We start from the raw sequence: 21,569 nt of genomic DNA on the forward strand, positions 1-21,569 counted from the left end.
CGGAAATTACGTATCAGCTCAATCATCAGATTTATCTTTTATTGACCTAATGTATCATATATCAATAGGGACAATCTTTCTTTGAATTTAATAATGTACAGGATAAAGGCTTGTATCACTGACAAATTTTCCATATGCCTAGCAAAAGAATGTGAAATTTAGTAGCATATAAATGTACATGCCTCTTTTTATTTTTAGAACAATCTCTGAAACAGTTATAGCAGCAAATCTCATGGTTTTCAAGATTAATGTTCTTGACCCTTAATTATGGTCCTTTTCTAAATAAATTATGGCGTCTCTTCCAAGTGGATAAAAAGTAAAAGTTTCCTGAAGGTGAATTGAACTTCTGGAATTTTGATAATATGAAATAGTTTGCCTTCTTTCAAACAGATGGATTAAATATCAGATTTACCCTTTTATAGTGCGTAGCAAAATAGAAGCCATACTTGGTAGTTTATAACCTACAAATTTTTATTGTTTATTTTTAGTCTGCATCTACAGTTTTATCATGTTCTGCAGTGGAATTTCTTATATGCAAGAATTTGAAATTACTCATCCTGTATTTTTCTAGGATGACTAGAATTAAAAAGAATCAGCATTTTCAGTGATTGTATCAAAGTGGTTTAACAGGCCTGGTTACAGGATCATACTTTAATTCCTTCTCTAACCAATTTTTAAAAAGCAGAACCCTGACCAACTGTACATGTTGTCTGTGGTGGTCCATAATGTCTGTACAATATTTATTTGTGAAAGAATTTGATGGTGGAAGGCCAAACTACCTTAAAAGTTCAGCTAGATTCCTTAGTTTCATTGAATTTTTATTCAGCCTGTTTCCTGTCACAGGCACACCACCTGCAACATCATTTAATTACAGAGTTTACATGAAAAAAGATGATAACCCTGAATTTAAGAGCCCTGAAAAAGGAACATCAAAGAGGAAAACAGTTGCCCGCTTTCACTATCATATTCTCTGCGGATCTAAAACAACCTGTTTATTGGAAATATTGGTGGAAAATGTATTTTGGGGTAAATGCTAACACCTGTGAATGATGTCTCTCCTTTTATATATTGGGGGCAGATTAAAACGCTGGAGATGACAGGCTTTTGGTTTCTTTCAGCAGGAGGATATTGTTTGTTTGTTTTTTTCGTTTTTTTTGTTAGAAGGAAATTTTCAGGAATCCAGACTCTTCCACGATTTAACTAAAGCATTTTCTTTTGAGAATTCTTTAGATGTGTACACTATGAAATGCTAGCTTCTATGTTCTGGACAAATTATGCAGATTTATACATTCCATTGAGTTTAGACATTTGTTGTAACTCCCAATTAGAAGGACCATAGCAGAGGAACATCTAGAGAACTTCTCCAGGGAATAATGCAATTATGGAGACCGATAGCCAGATTGTTACCTTTAATGGAGACAGGTTGTTCCCCTCCTGCATTCTTGAATTCAGAGAATGATGCACATGATAGATTGTCTCTCTCTGCGGGAAGGAACAATTTCAGGAAAGACATACTGCACATCATTAGGGGCAGTGTGGTCTTTCACTGTTGGGCTCTTTGGTACCTCAGCAATGATTTCTACTTTTGGCAGTTCAGGTGGCTTGTGTTTCCTCTCTTTCTCAATGTTGTCTCCTGCACCTGGACTCTTGGCTCTGATGGCCAATGGAGCAGAAGCCACTTCCTCACTAGGTCCCAAAGTTCTTGTGTGTGTTCGTCGAGTGGTACCCCGTCTCTTCTTGGAGCCCTGGGCAAGTGCTAAGTACTGCCCTACATTCTCCATTTCAGATAGACTACAGGCCATTGCCCGATGCAATTGTTTGTCTTCATTGGTAGGGTAGGCATAAGAGAAGTCAGCACTCTGCGATCGTGGTAGAGCACAGATGTCTGCTGCAGAGCTCAAGACCTCAGGATGCTCCTGCTGGATAGGCTCTATTGGGGCTGTCAAGCTGCTGCTGGGATCTGAAAGAGAAAAGGGGTGAAAAGAACAATATTCCTTTATATTCTCTTCAATTTTACCCTATGTGGTTCAGGAAGCCATTAACACACACACCCCAATACAGATTCCATATTATAGTATTAAATGGAAAAAAAGATAACTGAAATAGCATTTGTATAAAAATGTGAGATATTGAGATTCCTTTTCCTAGCCAGGGGTAGGCAACCTTGGTTCTTTTATGACTCATGGACTTCAACTCCCAGAACTCCTGAGTCAGCTGACTCAGGAATTCTGGGAGTTGAAGTCCATGAGTCATAAAAGCCGAGGTTGCCTACCCGTCCTAGCCTGTCCATCTACTCTAGTTTGGCTGAACAACACAAGGCTGGCCTACTTTGCAAATAAATATACAATTCTGAGCTGGGTAGGAACAGAATTAGGGAAAGGGCTACCTCTTCCCACAAGAAGGCAGGTGTAAAAAATCCTAAGCTCTCTCTTTAGAACAAGAATACACCTACCATTACAGGATGTCCTGATTCTGGTGCAAGAAAGAGATGTATAAAGGAAAGCTGGCTCATGGCAGTCTAACCCAGAAATGTGTAACCTATGGCTTTAAAGTCTTATTTGTTGGACTTCAACAACATTTCCTACTCTCCCAGTATCAACTGCTGTGGGGAAAATATGAGGAATCAGCCACATGTTTTTGTATATTCAGAGTCAGGCAGGGATATGAAAGGGTGACAAATATGATTATGCAGAGGGAGAAAGGCAGGAGAACATGGAACAGCATGTAGTTCCAGGAGGTTAGAATGTGGCCCACTTCTAGTCTAGTCCTTGCATAGGGGCCACTGGATAATGAGATGACGTCTCCTCTTGTCTCTCTAAATTTCATTGACTAGAGTGAGTTATGTAACTGGTCTATGCCTCTCGGGAGGTTACACGAGGCTGGATCCTAGCAGTTATCAATGCCTCACTAAATGAAGGGTACTTCCCTGCCGCCTTGAAAGAGGTGGTGGTAAGGCCCCTCCTTAAGAAACCTGCATTGGATCCAGCTATTTTAAATAACTTCCGTCCTGTCTCCAACCTTCGCTTTCTTGCGAAGGTCGTTGAGAGTGTGGTGGCACGGCAGCTCCCTTTGGTTCTGGAGGAAACTGAGTATCTGGATCCGTACCAATCGGGTTTCAGGCCCGGGTATAGCATGGAGACGGCATTGGTCGCGCTGGTGAATGATCTCTGGTGGGCCTGAGATAGGGGTTATTCCTCTGTCCTGGTCCTATTAGATCTCTCAGCGGCTTTTGATACCATCGACCACGGTATCTTGCTGCGTCGACTTGAGTTGGGAGTGGGAGGCACCGTTCTGGAGTGGTTCTCCTCCTACCTCTCCGGCCGTTTGCAGATGGTGTTGGCAGGGGGGCAGAGGTCAACCCCTAGGCCCCTTAGTTGTGGGGTGCCTCAGGGGTCGGTATTCTCGCCCCTCCTGTTCAACATCTATATGAAGCCGCTGCGAGAGATCATCCGTGGCTTCGGGGTGAGGTATCATCAATATGCAGATGATACCCAGCTTTTCATCTCCACCCCGAACCAACCCAGTGATGCCCTTGATGTGATTCCCGTTGCCTGGAAGTGGTACAGATTTGGATGGGAAAGAACAGGCTCTGGCTCAACCCGGCCAAGACTGAGTGGCTTTACGTACCGGCATCTCGTTTAGTCCAAGAGGTTCCATCTTTGGTTATAGGAGGAGAGATGTTACCTCCCATTGATAGAGCACGCAATCTGGGCGTCCTCCTGGATTCACGACTCAGTTTTGAAGATCATATTGGAGTCGTGGCTAGGGGGGCATTTGCCTAGATTCGCCTGGTACGCCAGTTGCGCCCCTTTCTGGACCGAGATGCCCTACGCACAGTCACCCACGCACTCGTTACCTCCCGTATAGATTACTGCAATGCTCTCTACATGGGGCTGCCCTTAAAGACCACCCGGAGGCTTCAGCTGGTGCAGAGTGCGGCTGCACGGGTAGTGATGGGAGCACCCCGATACTCCCATATTACACCCCTCCTGCGTGAGCTGCATTGGTTACCGGTTGCCCTCCGGGTGAGATTTAAGGTGCTGGTACTTGTTGTGACTCAGGGCCAGCCTGTGGGTCCGACAGCCGGCTCCGATGTATCGGATGACTCAGATGTGGGGGAGGAGGGAAACGAACCGGCTGATGATGATTTGGAGGCTTTGCAGAGTCCTCAGCCGGGGACCTCTTCTCAGCTGTGTGAGCCCGAGAGTGCGGAGGATGATGACCCACAGCTGGCCCTGTTCAAGGACGCCCGACGCAGGAGGCAGTCGAGCAGGAACAAACAAAGAAAGGCTATGGGACTCCTCGGGAGGAGGCACAGGGAGACCACGCCCTGAGCTCTCTATAAAAGGAGTGTTTGGGGAGGGGCTGGTTGCTGAAAGCAACTTTTCCGCTTGAGAAGACAAGCTCTAGTGTTTTTGTTAACTGCGTAATTAAATCTTGGCAGAAGCCTTTTAGCCTTGGACGCTCTCCAGACTCTTCTTTTTGAATAGGGGTTGCGAGAAGAGGGCTGGTTCAGAACAGTTTGCTTTCAGCCACCCACCCCTTATTACTACGATGGAGCAGCTTCTTGCCGAGAATGCCCAGCTCAACCAGCAACTCACCTTGCTGGCCACTCAGGTGGCACAACTGCAGGCTCAGGTACATGCTGCCCCCCCACCCAGGAGGAAATGTCAGATAGCTATGCCGGATAAATTTGCTGGTAAACCAGAACTGTTTCCTGCCTTCCTGGGACAATGCCAGCTTTATATCAGCGTGAGAGCAGCTGATTTCCCCACTGACCGAGATAAGGTGGGATTCGTGTTGAGCCTTCTGTCGGGAGATGCAGCTCGTTGGGGCACGCCTCTGTTGGCACAGCCTAGCCCTTTGTTGGATAACTTTGGGGGGTTTTGTGACCATATGCGCCTCATGTACGAGGACCCGATTAAGGCGCAGACTGCCACCCGACGCCTGAAAGCTTTGAGGCAGGGTCAGCGCCCTCTACAGGCCTATATCAGCGATTTCCGGCTGCTTAGCCAGGATTCCGCCTGGAATGAGGCTGCGCTCGTGGATGCCTTTCAGGATGGCTTGTCAGAGGAGATGTTGGATGAGCTGGCCCGCGTGGACATTCCCTCAGACCTGAATGGGCTGATCCATCTTTGTCTGCGGATCGATGCCCGGCTGCAGCAGCGTAAGAGTCGCCGTGCCACCCCACAGACCCCTGCCGCCCCTGTTGTGCGTGAGCCCCCAGTCCAGAGGGAGGAGCCAATGGAGCTGGGTGCCGCCAGGTCCCGTCTATCGGTGACGGAAATGGACAGACGACGATCGGAGGGGTTGTGTTTTTACTGTGGGGACCCTGGACATTTGGCTGCTTCTTGCCCGAAGAAGCGTCAGCGGGCGTCAGTGACCAAGCCTGCCCCGAGAAAGTCCCCTGCTTTGCTATCGGGAAACGGCCCGAGCCCGATCTAGACGGTGTGAAAGATCGGGCGACCCACAACGATCACGCCGAGCGACGCCGTTCCGACGGTGCCTGTGAACCTCCACGGCATTTGATTTTGGAGGCACGACTGATCCTTCCTGGCAAGCCAGAGGGGATTCCGGTCCATGCCTTAATTGACTCTGGGGCTACCACTAACTTTATGGATTCGGCCTTTGTGGCCAAATGGGCTGTTCCCCAGTGTTCAGTGGATCCGCCCATGCTTGTGGAGACCATCGATGGTCGAGTGCTCCTGTCCGGGCCTATCACGGCCGCCACGCAACCCGTGTGTATGGCCATCAGTACCCATGTGGAGGCCATTCAGTTTTACGTCACTTCGGATCTGCACTTCCCCGTGGTCTTGGGACTGGCGTGGCTCCGGGCACATGATCCACAGATCTATTGGTCTCAGAACTTGGTCACCTTCCCAAGTTTGCAGTGCGTGGACCACACCCGCCATATCTGTGCCGGCCAGGTGGAGGGTTCCCCAGGGGTTTCCTTGCCTCCCGAACTGTCCGACTTTGCTGACGTGTTCAGTGAGTCAGAGGCGGACCAATTACCCCCGCACAGGCCCTACGACTGCTCCATTGACCTAGTCCCTGATGCGCCTCTCCCAGTGGGGCGTTTGTACTCCATGTCGGAGCCCGAGTTGGCTGCATTGCGGGACTTCCTGACAAAGAACTTGGCTCGTGGTTTCATCCGGCCCTCGTCCTCGCCAGTGTCTGCGCCCGTGCTCTTCGTCAAAAAGAAGTCGGGCGAGTTACGGCTTTGCTGTGACTACCGGAAACTCAACGCTATCACGGTGCGTAACCGCTACCCGCTGCCCCTCATCCCCGAGCTCTTGGACCGACTCCGGGAGGCTAAAATCTTCACGAAACTGGACCTGCGTGGAGCTTACAATCTCGTCAGGGTTCGGCCGGGTGATGAGTGGAAGACGGCGTTTGGTACTCGCTATGGACATTTCGAGTACACGGTGATGCCGTTTGGCCTGACCAACGCCCCCGCTGTGTTTCAGCATTTTATGAATGACATCTTTCGGGATTTGTTGGACCAGTTTGTTGTGATTTACCTGGACGACATCCTGATTTACTCCCCGTCGTGTGAAGCGCATCATCAGCATCTCCGTCAGGTCCTGCAGCGCCTCCGGAAACATCGGCTGTTTGCCAAGTTGGAGAAGTGCCAGTTCTACCAGGTGACCATTGATTTCTTGGGCCACCGCATTTCTCCTGAGGGCATCGCCATGGAACCGAGTAAAGTTGAGTCGTTGCAGAGTTGGCAACCCCCGCGTCGCGTGAAGGATGTTCAGCGACTTCTTGGATTTGCCAACTACTATCGGACATTCATCCCTGGCTTTGCTGCCTTGACAGCCCCCCTCACCCGGCTCCTGCAGAAGAAGACTCGGTTCCAGTGGAACGCCCCCGAACAACAGGCGTTCCAAGCTTTGAAGGACGCCTTCATGAAGGAGCCCATCTTGAAGCATCCTGACCCGCAACGGCCGTTTGTCGTGGAGGCGGACGCCTCCGACATTGCCATTGGGGCCGTGTTACTCCAGGCAGCGACGCCCAACGGTACCCTTTTCCCTTGCGCGTATCACTCTCGGAAATTGAATCCCTCGGAGCGCAACTATACCATCTGGGAGAAGGAGCTGCTGGCCATCAAGGCGGCGTTCGAGGCTTGGAGGCATCATCTGGAGGGGGCGCGGCATCAAATCGAGGTCCGGACGGACCACAAGAATCTGGAAAGCCTGCAGACCGCTCGGAATTTGAACCAACGCCAGATCCGGTGGTCCCTCTTCTTTGCGAGGTTTGACTTCCGGGTGCGGTACATACCAAGCGGGCACAACCAGAGAGCGGATGCTCTGTCCAGGAAGCCCGAGTACACCCGAGTGGAAGACAAGCTTCCGCCCAGGACAGTGATCCCCGTCGAGTCTTTTGCTGCGGTGCGGGAGCCGGTGGATATACGGGCTCGGATCTGGGAGGCGCAGCAGCAGGAGGCGTGGGTGGCTCAGCGGAAGGGAGAGGTGGGGCCAGATTCGCCTTGGTCGGTCACGGATGGACTCCTGTAGTATCGTGACCGGCTCTATGTTCCAGGAGGGCCACTCAGGGGACTCGTCCTCAGCCAATGTCATGATAACCCGGCTGCGGGGCATTTTGGCCTGTTCAAGACTCTGAACCTGGTCTCCCGTACATTCTGGTGGCCCCGAGTCCGACACGATGTCCAGTCTTATGTCACCTCCTGCGTCCCATGCAGGCAGGCCAAGTCAGCGACAGGGGCCCCGCCTGGTTTACTGCAGCCTTTGCCAACGCCCAAGAGACCCTGGGGGGCTGTGTCCATGGACTTTCTGACGGATCTACCCCCATCCTCCGGCTTCACGACAGTGTTTGTGGTGGTGGACATGTTGACCAAGATGGCGCACTTCATCCCCTGTCGCGGCTTACCGTCAGCTCGCGCCACTAGTCGCATGTTCATCCAACAGGTGTTCCGGCTGCACGGCCTTCCCGATAGAGTCGTCTCCGATAGGGGGGCCCAGTTTACAGCCCGCTTCTGGCAGGAGTTGATGCGGGCGTTGGACATTAAGGTTTGCCTCTCGTCCGCGCATCATCCTCAGACCGACGGGGGTACTGAGAAGGTCATCGGCATCTTAGAGCAGTATCTGCGCTGCTACGTTAACCTGCAGCAGGACAATTGGGTGGACTATTTGGCCATAGCCGAGTTTGCCTTTAACAACTCGCAGCACACCTCTACGCAGATGACACCGTTCTTGGCCAACGTGGGTTATCACCCCCGGTTTTTCCCCCTTTCTCCCGTGGACTCACCGGAGCCGGCAGCGAACGAATTCATGGCGGAGTTACAGGCGATCCATCGGTTGGTGCGACGGCAGCTGGAGAAGGCCAAGGCCGACTACAAGAGGTTCGCCGATCGGTCGAGAAGGGATACGCCTCCATTATCGGTGGGGGATCGGGTCTGGCTGTCCACCAGGAACCTACCATCCACTCGGCCGGCGAGGAAGCTGGACCACCGTTACCTTGGACCGTTCCCAGTCGAGGCCGTCATCAACCCGGTCGCCTATCGTTTAACTCTGCCACGTTCCCTGCGCGTGCACCCCGTCTTCCATCGGTCCTTGTTGGTCCCCGAACAACCGGCTTGTCCACTTCGCCAAGCGGAACCTCCCCCATCAGGACCTCGTGATGGCGACAGCACCCCCGAGTACGAGGTCGCCAGCATCAGGGATTCCCGCTGGCTGAAAGGTCGCTTCCAGTACCTGATCGAGTGGAAAGGGTACGGGCCGGAGGACTTCACATGGGAAGACGCGACCGCCGTTCATGCCCCTGCGTTGGTGACTGCTTTTCACGAACAGTTCCCATCCCGACCGCATCCGGATCGGCAGACCCGGGGGAAGGGCCCTGCGGTGCGGGATAGTGTTGTGACTCAGGGCCAGCCTGTGGGTCCGACAGCCGGCTCCGATGTATCGGATGACTCAGATGTGGGGGAGGAGGGAAACGAACCGGCTGATGATGATTTGGAGGCTTTGCAGAGTCCTCAGCCGGGGACCTCTTCTCAGCTGTGTGAGCCCGAGAGTGCGGAGGATGATGACCCACAGCTGGCCCTGTTCAAGGACGCCCGACGCAGGAGGCAGTCGAGCAGGAACAAACAAAGAAAGGCTATGGGACTCCTCGGGAGGAGGCACAGGGAGACCACGCCCTGAGCTCTCTATAAAAGGAGTGTTTGGGGAGGGGCTGGTTGCTGAAAGCAACTTTTCCGCTTGAGAAGACAAGCTCTAGTGTTTTTGTTAACTGCGTAATTAAATCTTGGCAGAAGCCTTTTAGCCTTGGACGCTCTCCAGACTCTTCTTTTTGAATAGGGGTTGCGAGAAGAGGGCTGGTTCAGAACAGTACTTACCTTTAAAGCCCTACATGGCTTAGGCCCGGGATACTTGCAGGACCATCTGCTGCCGGGAACGAATTCCCATCGCCCAGTACGTTCACACAGAGAAGGCCTCCTCAGGGTACCGTCGGCTAGACAATGTCGGCTGGCGACCCCCAGGGGGAGGGCCTTCTCTGTGGGAGCGCCAGCCCTTTGGAACCAGCTCCCCCTTGAGCTCCGGGTGGTCCCGGATCTCCGGTCCTTTTGCCGCGGCCTCAAAACATTCCTTTCCCACCTGGCTGACCTGGACTGACATGGATTTTAATTATGTTTACAATTTTTAACTCTAATTTTTAATTTATTTTAATTTTAATTTATTGTACAGAGGCCTTTAATTTTAATTTTATCTTAACTTCTGTATTTATTGTATGTTATTGTTGTTAGCCACCCTGAGTCCTTCGGGAGATAGGGCGGCATATAAGTCCCAATAATAAATAATAAATAAATAAATAAACTTCTTTTCCTCTGTTGCAGGTATTTATGCCAAAACCCTTTCATCTCCCCTCCTAGTGCATTTATGTTCAGTGGTTTTCTCCAAATCAGGTGTCTTACCTTGTACTTCTTCCACTTTGAGAAATCCATTCTCATCAATTTCTACTTTCTCCTGTCCATGCTCAAGAATCCTGCAAAAGAACCCAGTTTCCTCTTTTATAGAAACTGAAACGTCAACCCCAGAATATTTTCGTCAATTACCACAAGTCCCCGGGCCTGTCCCTTCAAAGGGGCAACATTATTTCATCAGTAGCTTTCTCCATCTAAGAATGATCAGCCAATAGCGTCTTCAAAAGCGTCCTACAAGCTTATTAGTTTGACTTGGCTATAGTAATGTGGCCCAGGGTGTATGGTTTCAAGGTATTTATAATCACATATAAATAGCTTTTAATTCATGTCTATAGCTTACACTTATATAAAATTTGCAAGAATTGATGGATTAACTTTAAACTAATAATATGACCATGGGAAAAGAATATAATAAATAGTAAAGTTCTATTCATCTGTTCCTGAAGAACATGAAAACGAACAAGGATAAATCTAAACATCTGAAGACTTCCTTTTGGCTATTTACAGATAAACAGTCCACATCCAGAAATCTTCAAACCAACTAAAGATAAGTTGCAGTGGGAGAATATTCATTGCCAAAAGCTTCCTGGATAACTTTTAAATGTTTTTTTTAAAAAAAAAACAACATTTTTAAAAAGGTATGGGAATAAGCATGGCAAAAATAGCGATCTTTTGGAAGAAAGCAGGTTTAAGTTACACGGTGGTATTAATGTCTTATTACCTCTGAGTAGGAAGTACGGTATGTTTGTGCTTCTAATCTCTAGCATTATTTCTACTACTATCTTTTCATAAAAGTTCCTTAGCTTTAGTGGGAATGATTGAGGGGACAAGCTATCCCAAGAATTATGGGGTTATCCTCATCACCTCACCTCTTGGTGGTTATCCGTTTGCCATTGACATATTTTGTAGAAGTGGAAATGGAGCGAAATCCTATTCCGAATTCAGCACCAGGCCCAAAAGTTGTGTAGAAATCTGAAAAGGGAGGAAGAGGAGAAGGAGGAGGAGGAGGAGGTGGTGGAGGAGAGTCAACATTTATTGCTGAGGAGAGAGACAGAAACAGACAGCGGGATAAAGGATATAGAATCACAGAATTGTTGCAATGGCCCCACAAAGATCATCTAGTCCAACCCTCTGCAAGATGCAGGAAAACCAATCAAACCATCCTGTCTAACCTCTTAAATATTCTCCAGAGCTGGAGACCCTAAGGCTTCTATAGATAAACTGTTCCACTCTTACTATCAAAAATATTTTTAAATGAAACAAACCTAAACAAAATCTAGATAGCTGCACTTTTTATTTGTTATTTCTGCTCCTAGTTTTTTGGGCCCTGGAAAATATTCTTGTTCATCTTTTCTTTATGTATCTGAACATGATCATAATGGGGTGGACACGGTTTCCTTGTGACGCGTCCAACCCATGAGCTGGCACTTTTGACACCCCAGATCTAGATCATTAATAAAAATGTTTGACTAATCCCCTAAGAAATGATAGAAGTTTTCCCAAGTCAATGGGAAATATTTCGCTAAATAAGGAACAAGCAAAAACTGGTTTCTTTGCCATAATGTCATTTCTCTGCCTTGGCGCAGCATATTATATGAACCCAGCCATTATGGTTTTGAAATCACGGTTCATGGATTAGTATGATATATAAACTCATTCAACTATAAATTATTCAACAAACCATGTTGAGTAAACTCTAGCCTGGTGCAATATATGAGCCCATCCTCCAATGATGGATTCTGAAAATCATGGAATTACCATACACAACAATCGGGGCACAAAGACTATTCTGCTGGTTGAGAAAGCAAGGGAAGGGGAAATGCAAAGCCTTACCTGTCTGGCCTGGAGCATTATAGGAGCAATAGGAGAAAGTAGCACTTCCGGGCATGGTCCAGGTAGATATTCCTCCAGGTGCATCAGTATAGGATGAAAAGTCTTCTACAAAGAAAAAAAAAGATTAATAAATATCATGACATACTGCACTAGGTGTGGTTGTTTCAAACAGTAGATTTATTAGTGTGGCTGTTGTATGCCTTCCAATGTTTGAAGATTATTTATATATAAATAATAAAAATCTGCAATTATGTTAAATAAGCTTCAGCCGAGAGTGAAATTTGTTTTTCATGAAATGCATCCTTGATGCATTTGAAGGTTTGGGGTTCAGATAGCTAAGCCTATAGCTAAGGAGGTCAAATACTGTACTCAAAAGAAAATTGAAGTTGTGATTAACAAAGCTAAAAGGGGGAAAAATAGGCTTCAGCTGTTAGGTATCAGGGTTTTTTTGTATGCTACCTTACTGGTTCCCACATACCTCTTAAGGGAGAATATTCATGATCAACGATGTCAAACTTTAACAACCCTGAATACAGAAGTACTTTTGTAAGACAGGTACTCCCATATTTGCAAGAACTGATGAAGGATATTTTCAGAAAGTTTCACTTTTTTCCAGCTTTTGACTATCTGGAACTGTTTGGGTGACATGTCACTATCTAGATTCACATAAGTGGTAGATCCAAAAAGTTAAATCAAGTGGCCCAGCAGTTTGTTTGTTTTTATTGAACTGCAGCATACAACTTCTAAAGAATGTTGGGCATGTTCTGAAACACGCCGTTTATGCAAAGTAACCCATGCACAAATTGGCACACATTGTGAACTCATGTAAAAAAAGAAAAAAGAAAACCTCAAGGCTTGCGGTCCTAGTTCTTTAACCGTTTCTTTAATAGATAGATACATTGCATGGAAAGAGATTTCTGGTCATAGAAAGTTGACCTTTAGTGGCCCACTAAATGAAAGACCTGGTTTTAAGCTTATATACTAAAGGTGAGTACAGTTCCTAGGCAAGGCACCTTTGCTAAGCTTTTGTTGCTCAGCCCTCACAGGGCAAGGCGGATTGTTGCAAGAATGCATGAGATCACATAACTTCAAAGATCTTGTTTGCAGGTGCTAGCTATAACAATAGTTGCATATGTTGCAATACAATAAGCCTCTTCCTAACATTGGAATGTCTGTTAATTAAATGGAGGCCTGATAAAACCTCAGATAAGGTGGAGCTTGGTTGGTTGTAAATACCCACTCAGGTGAGCTTCTTTTTGGAGATGGCCCAAACCATGACTATGTTCACACATAGTCTATCGAATAAACTAGAATTTGAGTGAATTCACACAACATGATTTACAAAATAACCCCTTGGATTCACAAAATATTATTTGTACGCTACAGTGGTTTCATGTGTTACCTACATCTCTATATATGGTATATAGATGTTTTCGCTGTTCCTTATGACTGATTTGACTCTGTATCTAGGACATGATATATGGGCAGCTGTAAATAATCTGGCTGCAATTTGCTGTGGTTGGCACATTTTGCATTTTTTATTAATAGCTGACTACAGTAGAAAGTAGCTTACCTTCAACCTTGTCTTGTATTTTTCATTAATGTGTAAAGAACAATTGGTATTGTATGTTAATTATTGTGTTATTTTCATTGTAAACCTCTACAAAATAATAGGTTGTATTCAGGGCCACCTGGGCTCTTCAGCTTATTGATCCCTTCATTAAGTTTCAGAATGTTCATTGATGCTCAAATATTTAATACATGAAAATAGTTTAATAAATACTACTTTAACTAATAGAACTACGAATAAAAACAACAGGGTCAACAACAACAACAATAATGGATATTGACAGCTTTGGGCAACCATGCTATAATGAGAAAAGTTTGTTGGTTCAATGGCTACATGTTTTTGGAATTGGCACTAAGACATGCATTGCACCGATACAAATCCCAGATTTTGTGTTGCTCTTCTTGTTTATGAGTCTATACATGGGAAGTGTTGTGTAGTGGGTCCTGGAGAGCAGGAAGGACGCCGAGACGATGAGTACAGCATAGCAACTCTTCATTAGGTGAAGGGACTGTACTGGGGAATAGGGGCTACCTGCACTCATATATACCTGGCCAGTACCTGGCCAGGTACTCAACCAACTAATCGGTTTGAACCTCTGTTTCCCGCCGAAATGCTTCCCGCCAAAACAGTTACAGTTCAACGCCTCCTGGTGGTGACTCTTATATACAGCTTTAGGTGTTGCAATAAAGCTTAATACATAACAGGAAGCAGCAGGCATTCCCCCCCCCCTTTCTTTATACAACCAAGGAAGGGCTGCAACTCTTCTCCTGCCATTCTTCTGGCGCTTTATCCACTCTTCCTGCAGTAGAGAATAAGCAGGGATTTGTGCTCCTTTTCTTTAGGAAAAGAACTTAAATGAAGGAATAACGCCACTGTCTTCTCTCCCAATTGATTTTTCTTCATCTTTTAATGTTTTAAACAACTTTTTTGAATCCCAGGCTGAAAATCACATGCAGTGGCTGGTCATTGTCCAAAGATTTGTGAACAGTGCTTTTTTTGTAAAAGAAAGAGGTGCCGGACCTCACACATGTCATACAACCCACCTTGCCTACCCTACAAGGTTCCATCCAAAAAAGGTGCCGGAACTCCGTTCTGAGCGTTCTATGAGAAAAAAAGCCCTGTTTGTGAAGCAAAGGAATACTATTCTCCAGTTCTGTACAGCAGGCAGATATCCTGCTGTGTGATTAATTTTCACAAACACTCCAACTTGTCTGTTGATTGCTATATGCTTGAATTCCAAGGCCAGACCAAACGTTTTGCTGCCAGAGGCAAATGGCAAACTGGAGCTTCTCATTCCCCCCCCCCTCCCGTATGCCTAGGTAGACTGGACTGGTTGTTGATATATTTATTATTCAATGGTTATATTTATATTCCATCTTTCTTTCAGAGCTGGGAGCCCACAAAGCACTCTCTCCATTAATTTTTATCCCAACAATAACCTTCATGATCATGAGCTTCTTTGGCTAAACCTTTAAGCTAGATTTCTCCAGGGTTAATCCAACACTTCTTCCATATGGCTTTTAACTTCCAGGCTTCCTAGTCAGCATGCCCATTTCTAAGAATCTTGGAAATCAAAATTCACATGTTTGGGTGGCACCTAAGTTGAAGGAAGTGTTACCACTATACCATACTGGTTCCTGCATCATCATCATCATCATCATCATCATCATGTTGGAAGGGACCTTGGAGGTCATCTAGTCCAACCCCCTGCTCAGGCAGGAAACCTTATACCATTTCAGACAAATGGCTGTCCAGTCTTTTCTTAAAAACATCCAGTGTTGGAGCATTCACCGCTTCTGGAGGCAGGTTGCTCCACTGGTTCTAACTGTTAGGAAGTTTCTCCTTAGTTCTAGGTTGCTTCTCTCCTTGATTAGTTTCCATTCGTTGCTTCTTGTCCTGCCCTCAGGTGCTTTAGAAAATAGCTTGGCTCCCTCTTCTTTGTGGCAACCCCTGAGATATTGGGACACTACTATCATGTCCCCCCTCATCCTTCTCTTCATTAAATTAGACGTACCCAATTCCAGCAGCCGTTCCTTTTATGTTTTAGCTCCAGTCCCCTAATTATCTTTGTTGCTCTTCTCTGTACTCTTTCTAGAGTCTCAACATCTTTTTTACATCATGGTGACCCAAACTGGATGCAGTATTCCAAGTGTGGCCTTACCAAGGCATTGTAAAGTGGTATTAGTACTTCACGTGATCTTGATTCTATCCCTCTGTTAATGCAGCCTAGCACTGTGTTGGCTTTTTTGGCAGCTGCAGCACACTGCTGGCTCATATTTAAGTGATTGTCCACTAGGACTCCGAGATCCCTCTCACAGTTAATACTATTGAGCAAGGTACCCCCGTGTAGTATACCTGTACATTTGGTTTTTTCTGCCTAAATGTAGAACCTTACTTTTCTCACCATTGAATTTTATTTTGTTAGATAGCGCCCAGTGTTCAAGTCTGTCAAGATCCTCCTGTATCTTAAGCCTATCTTCTTGAGCGTTGGCTATTCCTGCCAGCTTGGTGTAGTTTGCAAATTTGATGGGTTCCCCATCTATCCCCTCGTCCAAATTGTTGATGAAGATGTTGAAGAGCACTGGGCCCAGAATAGAGCCCTGGGGCACCCCACTGCACACTTCCCTCCATGTAGATGCAGAGTACGGCTGTCAGCCAGGTACAAATCCATCTGATGGTGATGCTGTCTAACCCACATTTTTCTATCTTATCAAGTAGTAGGTTGTGATCTACTTTATCAAATGCGTTACTGAACTCCAAGTAAATTATATCCACAGAATTCCTCTGGTCCAGTAATTTTGTCACTTGGTCAAAGAATGCAATAAGATTTGTCTGGCATGATCTGTTTTTGACAAACCCATGTTGGCTTTTAGTAAAGACTTTGTTTGCCTCTAGGTGCTCGCTGATTCGTTGTTTGATTATCTTTTCCAGAATCTTCCCAGGTATTGAGGTCAGGCTGATAGGTCTGTGATTTCCTGGATATAGTTCAGTGGTTCTGAGATCACATCTGCCAGTTCCTTGAGACCCTTGGGGTGTAATCCATCTGGTCCTGGTGATTTGAACTCATCTAGGCTGGACAGGTGCTCACTTACTATTTTCTTGCCTATCTTAACTTGTGTTTCTATTTGTTTTTTATGGCACTATTTTTAATAGGTTGGTCTGGTTTTTTCCCCTTTGTGTAAAGACAGATGCAAAAAACGAGTTAAATAGTTCTGCTTTCTCCCTGTTGCTTGTCACCTTCTTGCCACTTTCACCCACTAATGGACCAATCATTTTCTTCACTTTTTATTGTTTTTTACATGTTGAAAAAACTTTTTTTTGTAATTTTTTACTTTGGTCACAAGCCTTAGTTCATTTTGAGCCTTAGCTTTCCTGACTTCGTCTTTGCAAGCTCGGGCTATTAGCTGATATTCTGACTTAGTTATGTGCCCCTCTCTCCACTCTCTATACTTGTCCTTTTTATCTTTCAATTTATCAGAGAATTCTTTATGCAGCCATGCTGGTTTCTTTTGAGAGCTGTTATTTTTCCTCTTTGTTGGTATTGTGCTAGACTGGGCTTTTATTATCTCACTTTTCAAAATTTCCCAAGCTTCTTGAGTTGTTTTCCCCTTGAGGATTCTCATCCATGGAATCCTTCCCAAGCTCTCTTTAAGTTTATTGAAATTAGTTCTCTTAAAGTCCAAGACTCTTATTATCTTGATGGCAAGGTAATTGATGGCAAGGAAGCATTCCCTCTGCAGCCCACTGCATCCAAGAACAGAACTTGGCCTTGAATAGAGAGCAGGCTATGGGATACACATACCACAAATTTGTCCCCTGTGCTGCCAACTGCTTATTTGAAGTTCTTGCCTAACAAATGAGACGACTGTTTCTATTTAGTATGTGACCATTTGGTAACAACTTCTTAATTAGTAAGACATTTGCCTAATTAATTTCACTTTGCAGGTCTGTTCCTTTAGTAAATAGTGGGCATTGGCTAGAGAATATTTAAAGTTTAGGATAATTCCTGTTTAAGAAAACCAAGGGCATCCATAACAAACCCGTGGCATCAAAATGGCAAATCTATAATGATGACGTCACACAAATGCTGTATTTATTTACTTATGTTATGACACCGCATACAATTATCTAAGTAGTGGCATTTGCATGGTAACATCTTTATGCACAAGTTATCTATTACCTGTACACACCTTGGCTTTGGGCTGGTTGGGCTGGCCAAGACTACCTCAGTGAAACTTTGAAGAAATGGTGCCCATCAACAATGGTAGTACTAAGCTAGAAGTGCAATTTTCAAGACAGCTGGTTTCTATCTCACATCCCCTATGTACTTGCTGTACCTACCAAGGATTTCAGTGAAGGGGTCTTGTCCTTCAAAAAATTCTCTGAAGACCTCATCAGCATCTCGAAATGTGAACAGGAGATCGGAGGTCGCTGTTGAGCTCGGGCATGCTCCCGTTCCTAGCAGAAAACAAATCAGACACCTGGCCATTATAAATTCCAACTTTCCCAAAGTAAAGAAAGGAAGGAGATGATTTGCTAAAGACAGCTGGGGCTGGGAATGATCGTGTTGCCCACAGCAGGTTGAAAGCAGAGCCATAAGCAGGGAGGGAATCCTCTGCTGAATTGGAAGGATGGGAAGAAGACCTCCTAACTACAAAAAATGCATATTTAGAATACTGTAAAATGAGGGCATCATACATGGGCGCGTGCACACACACACATATACACACGTGGATAGTTGTAGAAGCATTGATCAAATATGAAATCCCTCTTCATTTTGAACAGTTTGGCCTTTTTGACAGGGGAATGTTCATGAAATTGTTCAAATTCTATCTCCGATAGAATAGAAACTGCCTGGATGCAAACATGGGGTGCCATGTACAGGATGGATACTGCCCTGAGGTGCTAAATGAATTCACATCCTTACAGGGTAGTAGGGGGAAGACTAACCTCTATAGGTTAGGCTAATTATGACAAGCACCAGCATTAATGCATGAAACACAGCCAATACATGCACAGAGAATATGGCCTCTTTTCAACTATTTCTCTGAATCAACCAAAATAGGATGCTTACCTGTACTTAGATTTAGAAGACCCTCCACTCCATAGAGATCATAAAGGTCACGTTTATAATCTGGAAGAACAATGTAAAGGGTCAAAATTCCTATTTTAAGCACATTCATCCTTCACTATACTAGTTGCAGAATCCCACCTGGGTATCTAACCCACGGGTCTTCAAACTTGGCCGTTTTATCACTTGTGGACTTCAACTCCCAGAATTCCTTAGCCAGCGTGAGGCATGCTGGCTGAGGAATTCCACGAGTCATAAAAGAGCCAGGTTTGAAGACCCCGGATCTAAGCTTTCCACTGCAACACTGAAGCCCAATAGCTATAGCTATAATTCAACATCAGAAAACATGGAACTACTCTTGGATCCTTGGCAAAGTCTTCTGGTTCTTAGCAAGAGACAAAAGTCTTCTGGTTCTTAGCAAGAGACAAAGGGTAGCCGGGAAATCTAAGGAAAGCACTGTGGGTAACTTGGAAGAAGAAAAATCAAGGAATGGGGGTTGCGCAGCAAAATGGCATGTAACAAATTATTCTGTAGGTGAGGACTATTGTGTCACACAAGGAACGAAAGCTAGAGGCCATCCTAAAATATACAGGAAGTAGTTCAGAGAAGAGCAATGTTGAAAGCAAGATGGAGCGCATACCATCTGACAGCACTTCGTATGCTTCCGCTATCTCCTTGAATTTTCTGTCGGCATATTCCTTGTTCCCTGGGTTCTTATCTGGGTGCCATTTCAGTGCATTCTTCCTGTACCTAGAATGTTCCAGGGAGAGAGAGAGACAGAGCTAATTATGATAAACCATTTCATGCTAAGCCAACAGTGAGATATTTGATCACAGTGTGACAGCCATCAATTGACAGCCAAATAAATGAAAATTGAAAAGCCTCTCTGACAATGTTCCCAGAAGGTACTAATGGTTCATAACTACACCAATTTCAGTTTTCAAACTTTATCCGAATTTATATATTTGTTAAAGGGTGCTTACAGTAACAATACAGCAAGCAGAATCCTCACAAAAGATAATCACATTGTACCTATTATTTCATATGTATGGCTAAACAATGTTTCTTGGAGCTTAAAAGCCAAGTTCTCTGCATTCTCACAAAAAGTCAAATATTAACCTCCCTTGCATCTCACTCCAAATGTCAGTAAGAACACTAAAGAATGTTTAACTATATGTTGTTGTTCCTGTCTCATACAATAGGTAGTAGGGTTGTGCAAACTATTTGAATCTGAACTGTTTGGGTTTGAAATGCTACACCTTACTCTGTGCTAGTTCATGTGTCTGACAGGCCATTTATAGCATTTTGAAAGTGTTTGAGCTTGAAACATCTATTTTAACCTCAAAACACTTCCAAAAAATTCAGAGATACCCATTATGCAGTTGAAATGAGTGCACATTCAAACATTCAAAATAGGTGTATATTCAAGCTTTCAATTCAGAATGCTTAGAAATGACAAGTTTCTGTAGAGTCTTCTCCAAACTGGAACTCTCCCAGAGATGTTGGATTCCAACCACCATCAACAAACACAATACAAACAGTGATACGCAGGGCTTTTTTCCTCATAGAATGCTCAGAACGGAGTTCCAGCACCTTTTTGGGATGGAACCTTGTAGAGTAGGCAAGGCGGGCTGTATGACATGCGTGAGTTCCGGCACCTTTTTCTTTTACAAAAAAAGCACTGGTGATACGTATTGGCTTTAGGTCATGAAAACTGTAATTGTGTAGCCCAACACAAATGGAAGGTAGTTTTAGCTTTACAGATAGGCAAAGGGAGCTCTGAGCAAGGACTACTTACGCTTTTTTAATTTCATTTGGGGAGGCAGTTTGTGGGACGTTGAGTGCTTGGTAGTAATCAACCATGGTGTTATTTCTTTTTGGTGAGGCTGGCTGGAAATCAAGAAAGAAAATGAGTTGACTGTGATATGTGTTATAGATTTACACTGCTGTCCGGCAGTTCAGGTATACAAGTACACACTCATGCTCTAAATAAATAGGTCTCAATACTGGGAGACTATACCAAAAACATCAGTCCCTTTCCTGAAGAAGATGAAAGGGAAATTTGCAGAAGAACAGATTGCAGTCACCAGACGTAAAAGAATTCTACAGCAAAGACACTCCAGATACAACCCTACATTCAGCTACTACTACAGCTACTGCTACTACTACTACAGTTATGTCAGGAGCACTGAAGTGCTTCCAGGTTGAAAGAACTGAATGGTGATTATCACAGTTGCCTGGGGGGCACCCAGTTGGGAGCTCCTTTCATGTCCCTGTTAAATTGCACACCGAAGTGGTACCCATCTATCTACTCGTGGTTGCCCACTTTCCAACTGGGTCAGCAGGAGTTAGAGCAAGTGATGGGAGCTCACCCTGCCACGAGGCAGCAACCAGATCTCAAACCTGAGCCTGCTGTTTGTCACCGCAGGGTCTTAAACAGGTGAGCCACCGTGCTCCTTTTAGCAGGCGCCACAACCTTTGAGTTTTCCTTCCTGAAGCACCACACCACTATCTTGAAATAGTGGGGTGGAGAAAACATTTTGAATTTGAAACATTTGAAAATGCTCCGTTTTGAGTTTGAAATGGTTACTTTGAGTTCAAAACGAGTTGCTCTCTCACCATTCTACAAAGGTTCTTAGCTTGTAGGAACCCGTTTTGGATTCAAAACAATAGTCAGTAAGCCCACTGCAAACTCATGAGACCTGGAAGAAAGCTGCCACCTTTTGCAAAGTAGGGGAAATATCACTGCTGATCTCCATATTCTATTTTGCTGGCAGGAGTTATGCAGCACCTGTCTATCCTACCTCTGCCACACATTGTCCATAATTGGCAATAATAGTTCATGTACCGTAGGAAGCTGTCTCACACTGAATCAAACTGATTCATCTAATGCTGTATTATAAACACTGACTGGCTGCAGGGGCAGGACATTTTTCCAGTCCTACTTGGAAATACTGAGGACTGACTCTGGGACCCTCTAATAAAATATGAGCTCAATCACTGAGCTAGATCAGTTTCCCTATCACTTTGTGTTAAAAGAACTGAGTCAAAGAGGGAGGCTATTGGAGAAACAGTAGGATGCGGTATTATAATAGGTTTAGAATCTCTGCAAAGTCAGCTAGAAGTTCTTAGAAATTAATGCACTAACGATACATATT

General features: G+C 45.3%; 1 protein-coding gene across 1 annotated transcript; it reads right to left on the reverse strand.

The window, feature by feature from the left end:
- Positions 1-1,448: 1,448 nt before the first annotated feature.
- Positions 1,449-20,274, reverse strand: LOC308673800 (dnaJ homolog subfamily B member 6-like; the record flags this gene model as incomplete). The annotated part of the gene is made up of 8 exons (XM_081337783.1): positions 1,449-1,960; positions 9,929-9,999; positions 10,807-10,909; positions 11,771-11,875; positions 17,682-17,798; positions 18,415-18,474; positions 19,052-19,161; positions 20,210-20,274. The coding sequence occupies 8 exons, from the start codon at positions 20,272-20,274 to the stop codon at positions 1,449-1,451; spliced, it is 1,143 nt and encodes a 380-aa protein (XP_081193909.1).
- Between the last annotated feature and the right edge of the window lie 1,295 nt (positions 20,275-21,569).

Source organism: Vipera berus, assembly GCF_964194415.1.
Source record: "Vipera berus genome assembly, chromosome: 1".
In the NCBI taxonomy this organism is placed as follows: domain Eukaryota; kingdom Metazoa; phylum Chordata; class Lepidosauria; order Squamata; family Viperidae; genus Vipera; species Vipera berus.